This window comes from Jaculus jaculus, chromosome 3 (assembly GCF_020740685.1).
Source record: "Jaculus jaculus isolate mJacJac1 chromosome 3, mJacJac1.mat.Y.cur, whole genome shotgun sequence".
NCBI lineage: Eukaryota > Metazoa > Chordata > Mammalia > Rodentia > Dipodidae > Jaculus > Jaculus jaculus.
This window is the reverse complement of record NC_059104.1, coordinates 81,587,630-81,595,079: the sequence shown is the minus strand read 5'-3', so window position 1 is coordinate 81,595,079 and position 7,450 is coordinate 81,587,630. Positions and strand designations below refer to the sequence as shown.

General features: G+C 44.6%; 1 protein-coding gene and 1 pseudogene across 1 annotated transcript; both read left to right on the top strand.

The window, feature by feature from the left end:
• Positions 1-202: 202 nt before the first annotated feature.
• LOC101606211 (nucleophosmin-like) lies at positions 203-1,036 on the top strand. Its single transcript, XM_045146163.1, has 2 exons — positions 203-768; positions 862-1,036. The coding sequence occupies exons 1-2, from the start codon at positions 203-205 to the stop codon at positions 950-952; spliced, it is 657 nt and encodes a 218-aa protein (XP_045002098.1). The 3' UTR covers positions 953-1,036.
• A 1,465-nt stretch (positions 1,037-2,501) lies between these two features.
• On the top strand, positions 2,502-3,291 carry LOC101617438 (annotated as a pseudogene).
• Positions 3,292-7,450: the final 4,159 nt, after the last annotated feature.

Genomic DNA, 7,450 nt, shown 5'->3' with positions numbered 1-7,450 from the left:
AGTCCATATACATTCTCTCTCTTTCTCTCTCTTCCTCCCTCCCTCTCTCTCTATCTCTCTCTCTTCCTGTCTCTCTCAAAATTAAACTGTTTTCAAAATTTTTTAATAGCCCTGGTGTGATTACATCCTACGCGCTTTGTGTGAGGCGTCATCGTTAGTGGTCACTGTCAGTCTCCTCACACCCCAAGTGCGTGCCCCCCCTATGGAAGATTCGATGGACATGGACATGAGCCCGCTGAGGCCTCAGAACTCCCGTTTCAGAGGTGAACTAAAGGCTGACAAAGATTATCATGTTAAGGTAGATAATGATAAAAATGAGAGGCACCAGTTATCACTAAGAATGGTCAGTTTAGGGGCTGGGGCAAAAGATGAACTGTACATCGTTGAGGCAGAGGCAATGAATTATGAAGGCAGTCCAATTAAAGTAACACTGGCAACTTTGAAAATGTCTGTACAACCAAGGGTTTCTCTTGGGAGCTTTGAAATTACGCCACCTGTGGTCTTAAGGTTGAAGTGTGGTTCGGGGCCTGTGCGTATTAGTAAACAACACTTAGTAGTTGTGGAGGAAGATGCAGAATCAGAAGATGAAGAGGAGGAGGATGTAAAACTCTTAAGTATGTCTGGAAAGCAATCTGCACCTAGAGGTGGAAACAAAGTTCCACAGAGAAAAGTAAGACTTGTTGCTGATGAAGATCATGAGAAGGATGAAGATGATGATGAGGATGATGATTTTGATGAGGATGAAGCTGAAGAAAAAGCTCCAATGAAGCAATCTATACGAGATATTCCAGCCAAAAAAAAATGCACAAATATCAAACCAAAAAGACTCAAAACCCTCAACACCAAGATCAAAAGGTTAAGAAGCCTTCAAAAAACAGGAAAAAAAAATAATAAACCTCCTAAAACACCAAAAGGACCTAGTTCTGTTGAAGACATTAAAGCAAAAATGTAAGCAAGTATAAAAAAGGCACATTGAACAGTCCTGGGCACTACTGGTAAATAAAGCCCAAAGATGGGGAAAGAGGAAAAGGAGAAACAAATCAGTCCAAACTTAGTATCCTCAATGAATCAGACTAAAGTCTTCTATTTTAACCTCATTCCCCTTTCCACATTCCCTTGCAAAATGTAGCCTCTTACTTAACAAAAATGTTTTTCTTTGACTCAATGAGATTTAGTGAAGCTTACTGCTTACTCCTTCTGTGCATATGCCTCATCCATAACCATGTTTCTTTTTTTTTTTTTCTTTTTGGTTTTTTGAGGTAGGGTCTCACTCTAGCCCAGGATGACCTGGAATTCACTATGTAGTCTCAGGGTGGTCTCGAACTCACGGCGATCCTCCTACCTCTGCCTCCCCAGTGCTGGGATTAAAGGCGTGCGCCACCACGCCCGGCTCCATAACCATGTTTTAATTACCTTTGCATCCACTTAGCTGCTCAATAAATGTTTGAATGAACAAAAAAATTTTTTTAATGACAACAAAAAATTTAAAATTGCATTATTCTTTTAACTCATATATAAAACATAAAAATTGGGCTGGAGAGATAACTCAGGTTCAATTCTCCAGTACCCATGTAAAACCAGAGACACAAAGTGATGCATGCATCTGGAGGTTGTTTTCAGGGGCTGAAGGCCAAGAAGTGTATGAGAAAAATGCTCAGCATAACAACCATCAGAGAGAAGCAAACCACAAAGAGATATCATCTCATTGCATTAAGAATAGTCATCAAGCCGGGCATGGTGGCACACGCCTTTAATCCCAGCACTTGGGAGGCAGAGGTAGGAGGATCGCCTTGAGTTCGAGGCCACCCTGAGACACCATAGTGAATTGCAGGTCAGCCTGGGCTACAGTGAGACCCTACCTCGAAAAACCAAAAAAATAAAAATAAACAAAGAATAGTCATCAAGCCAAGCGTGGTGGCACATGCCCTTAATCCCTGCACTCGGGAGGCAGAGGTAGGTGGATCTCCATGAGTTTGAGGCCACCCTGAGACTACATAGTTAATTCCAGGTCAGCCTGGGCCAGAGAGAGACCCTACCTCAAAAAAACAAAAAGAATAGTCATCAAGCCTGCGTGGTGGCACACACCTTTAATCCCAACACTGAGGAGGCAAAGGTAGGAGGGTCACCATGAGTTCAAAGCCATCCTGAGACTACATAGTGAATTCCAGGTCAGCCTGGGCTAGAGTGAGACCCTACCTCGAAACACCCCCCCAAAAAAAGACTAATCATCAAGTGCTGTGGATGAAGAAAAGGGAACCCTGGCACACTGTTAATGGGAATGTACAGCCATTTTAGAAAACAGCATGGAGAATACTCAAAAAACTAAATATGATACAGCAATCCCAGTCCTGGGAATACATTCAAGAGAAGTGAATCAGTATGTCAAAAAGTATCTGCTTGCACATATTCAGTGCAGCCCTAGCGGTTTAAGGCACTTGCCTGCAAAGGCAAAGGACCCAGGTTTGACCACGTATACGGCGCTGTCCTTGATTGCTAACGCAATGTCCGGAGCTCTCGACGTCCTGCAGATGAAGATGGAGGAGGACGATGTCCTCAAAGTCCTTGCAGCAGGAACCCACCTAGGTGGCACCAGCCTTGATTTCCATATGGAGCAGTCCATCTACAAGAAGCAGAGTGCTGGCCTCTACATCATCAATCTGAAGAGGACCTGGGCAAAGCTGCTGCGGGCAGCATCTAGAACCGCGCTGATGCTGCGTCACCTTCTCCAGGAACACGCGGGAGCCGCCCCCATCGCTGGTCGCTTCGCCCCTGAGACCTTCACGGAGCAGCTGCAGATCCAGGCAATCTTCCGGAAGTCTTCTGATGGTGACTGACCCCCGGGCTGACCACCAGCCTCTCACCGAGGCGTCCTACGTAACCTGCTCTGTGTAACACTGACTCTCCCCTGCGCTAGGTGTCCACCGCCATCCACGTAACAAGGGAGCTCCCTCGGTGGGTCTCGGGTGGTGGACTGGCCCGGGAAGTCCTGCGCATGCGCGGCACCATCTCCCAGAGCATCCCTGGGAGGTCATGCCGGGTCGGTCCTTCTACAGACGGGGAGAAGGAGGAGCAGGCCGCCTCCTAGAAGGCCGAGAACAAAGAGCTCCAGGGAGAATGGACCGCGACCGCTCCCGAGCTCACTGCTACCCAGCGAGAGATGGCAGACTGGTCGGAAGGTGTGCGGGTGCCCTCTGTGTCTGCCAGCAGCTCCCGACGGCCACGGAGAACTGGTCCGCAACTCCCACCGCTGAGGCCACGGAGTGGGTGGGGGCGTCCCCTGAGTGGTCCTAAGCTGTCTGTAGACTCAGGAAAGGTGGAGATTCTAAAAAATGGAAAAAAAAATTTTTTTTTAATTTTTGAGATAAGGATCTTACTGTATCAGCCAGATCGGTCTCAAATTCCTGGACTCAAGCAATCTTCTAGCCTCAGCCTCCTGAATACCTGGGACTGCAGGCAAAGCCTGGGTTAAAAGTCTGGTCTCAGTTGCCACATGGCTTTCGGAATTTATTTGGCCTTTTGTGACAATATTTCCTAAACCTGTATGAAAGTTAAGGTTTCTCAGAAAAATGTGGAAGGCTGCAACATCAAACATATAACATTTCCCACTTGATAACACGTGGTAACCACAAGGCAAGCTATCTGCAAAAGGCAGACCTGTAAATGAACACAAGATACATGATAAAGCCGGGCGTGGGGCCGCACACCTTTAATCCCAGCACTTGGGAGGCAGAGGTAGGAGGATCGCCATGGGTTCAAGTCCACCCTGAGACTACATAGTGAATTCCAGGTCAGCCTGAGCTAAAGTGAGACCGTACCTCGAACACCCCCCTCCAAAAAAAAATACATGAAAAACGGAAATTTAAGTGGGTCAGCTAGGTCAGCCTGAGCTAGAGTGAAACCATATGTATATAGCTCTCACTAGTGTTTGGCTAAAACAGGAGTTTACATACATCAAATTCTCCCTAAATTAACAATACTTACACCATTTAAACTAGGCTGACTACACTCTCCATTGGAGAATCCACTCTTCTTTTACAGAAGGTAGCGAGACCGGAGGAGATAAACTAACCTTCCCACTTCAGCCAAGTCACAGCTGAATCCACACAGGAATGGGGAGATGAGCAAGAGTACTGCTTCCATGGCACTGATTATCAGGTTCAGTGCCAGGGTGTAAGAGACAGACCCTGAGGATACTCAACACCTACCAAACTAGAGATCCAGAGGCTCCTAACAGTTCATCACTGAAGTAGACTTAAAACTCACCCACCAAAGCTCAGGGAATTTTTTGGAAGATAGGGTGGAAAGATTGTAAGAGACACAAGCTGAGACATAATGCCCAGAGGCATGCCCTCCCTCAAAACATGACTGCTGCTCCCACAACACATAAACTACAACCCCATGAGGAATAACTGCAGCCCTACTGAGGAGCATCCCCAACAGAATGGGGGCAGGGACTAGGGAAAAGAGGGTTCCAACACATGATGTATCCATACAAAACATCTTGCTAATAATAATAATAAATAAATAAATAAAGTAGCAACAAAAGACCAGCCATGCCAGGCATAGTGGCACACACCTTTAATCCCAGCACTCGGGAGTCAGAGGTAGGAGGTTCTCTGTGAGTTCAGGGCCAGCCTGAGACTACATTGTGAATTCCAGATCAGCCTGGGCTACAGCGAGACCCTACCTCAAAAAGAAAAAAAAAAAGCTCATTTGTGTATCCAAATAACCTACACACATAGGTATTAAGCATCCTACCATTGTTACATTCCCACTATATTTAGCACACTTTAGTTGTTCTCTTCACATATATTGGGGTGGGGGTTGGAGGCTGTGGGTTCCAGGGAAGGGACAGCTTACTTGCTTTCCTTTCTGCAGCCACAAGAGGGCGCGTCATGCCAGCTTCTCCAGCATGCGTACTAAGTCACTTCCAGTGCATCGCCCAAGATAAAACCCACAATAATGTGAACATTTTTTAAAAATTAGGAGTTATGCAAAAATTCAGGAAAATATGGCTCGCAGTAAAAATGGAAGTAAGCATGAAAAGCAACCAAGAAATGACCGGGGTTGTGGAGTTAGGCAGCAAGGGTATCAAAACAGTTAGTGTAATGGTGTGCTATGGATTTCAGAAGCCAAAGGAAATGACTGTGCCTATTGATCGAGAAATGGAAAATATTTCTCAGAAACATTCAAATTGAGGGCTAGGGGTATTGCCTAGCATGAACAAGGCACTGATTTGATTCCAATCACAGCAAAACATTTTAAGAAATTGAGTCAGGTGTGGTGGTTCACTCCTATAACCCTGGACACACAAGAAGCTGAGGCAGAAGGATCAGGAATTCAAGGCCAATCTCTAAATAAATTTTAAAAATTCAAATTTAACTTGTGACGCTAAAACCACAATGTCTGAAAGAAAAACTACAATGTCTGATCTCGTCTGCTAACCAATGCATTATTTTCACAGGATGAGCTAAAAATTGTTTAGATCTAACAAAAGGAAATTGTATGTGACACAAGGAAGATTGGGTCTCATCAGTTTTGATCTGCTTACTGATTTCCTAGCTGCTTGGACATATAGGATCCAAGGCCGCTTTCCTTGTTTTCCTAGTATTTAATCTTTTAACAATAACTTTGCTGTTGCAAAGGGTGTGCTCGAACATGTACAGCTATGTGCTGAAGGATTCCTCTGCCAGGAAGAAGCCTTGCTGAAGGTCAGCTAGACACACAGTAGCAGGATGCTGTCATTCTTAGGGAGCAGATCTTAGAGATATTGGGGAATGTCGGGGCAGGTGGAGAGGGCATAATATTACATAGTATGGGAGTACTTTGTGTTCCATGCTATGGAAACACTTTTGTTCTTCACATTGTAGTACAGTGTCTGCACATACATATTACTAATAGCTTAGCATGCACACACTATTGATGGTTCATTTGCTCTGAGTTCATCTCCAGCACAAGTGGTTCTTGAAGGAGTACAGTGTTGATACAGGCAGACACTAACTACACTCTGCATTCCAAGAAGTGCCTGAGCACACAGAGTGAGGGAGGATGAGAGAGGCACAGTCTCAGCAGTGTAGATGACCATCTGACCAAAGGGGCAAGTTTCAGCTCCTGGAGACTTGGCTGCCTTTGCTCCCCTTTCTATAAAACCTGCTGGCTAGGACAGGAGATGTTAAGACAGGACTTTGTTTTGTTTGGTTTTAGGGTATTGCCTGCTGCCTACTGAGACTGCCATCTCCCAGAATAAAATACAACTTAAAGATTCAATTCCTGTCATGGGCTTTTGTAGTGGCAGACACCATGAACTCCAATATTATGATTATGAAATTCATTCTTAGTAATTGTATTTTAAACAAACCCCAAAGTACCTGAAAGAATTCAAAACACCCAGGGCCCCAAAACACAGAAGGTACAATGTCTGGAGTGAATTGAAACATAACAAAGTATGAAAATAAGGAGAAATAAATGATCCAGAACCAAAAAGAAAAAAATCAGCCCATTGAGTCATACATGACACAGATGTACACAAAGATATCAAAACTGTGATTATAAATGCAGACCACATGTTCAAGAAGGTACATAAGAAGGCCAGCTTGAAACAACATAGTGAATTCCAGGTCAGCCTGAGCAAAAGTGAGACACCACCTCAAAAAAAAGAAGAAAGATACAGGAAAGCAAAAGCACAGAATGGTCAGGAGAGAAATGAAATATGTAAAATAAACAAACTAACCTAATCACAGAATTCAATATCTAAAATGAAAATTCGCTGCCAGGATTAACAACACATTAAATGCTATAGGAAAAAAATGGTGAACTTGAAGGATTACTGGGGTACTTTGATTCAGATGTCCCCCATAAACTTAGGTGTTCTGAATGCTAGGTTCACAGGTGATGGAGATTTGGGAACTAACACCTCCAGGAGGCAGTGTATTGTTGGGGGCAGGCTTATGGGTGTTATAGCCAGTTTCCCCTTGCCAGTGTTTGGCACACTTCCTGTTGTGGTTGTCCACCTGTTGGCCAGGAGGTGATGTCCACCCTCTTCTCGTGCCATTGTTTTCCACTGCAATGATGGAGCTTCCCCTTGAGCCTGTAAGTCAAAATAAACCTTTTCTCCCACAAGTTGCTCTTGGTCACGTGATTTCTGCCAGCACTGTGAACCTGACTGTGAGAGTTACCAATAGGAGCTATCCAAAATGAAATACTGAGAGAAAAAGTTTAGAAGAGAAAGGTATGAAAAAAATGCCAATTTTTTTTGAGTAACCTAATTCATATGTAACTACACAATACCCAGACCAAATAAGAAAAAATACTTAAAAGAAATGGCTGTTGCTGGGCGTGGTGGCACACGCCTTTACTCCCAGCATTCGGGAGGCAGAGGTAGGAGGATTGCCATGAGCTTGAGGCCACCCTGAGACTCCATAGTGAATTCCAGGTCAGCCTGGGCTACAGT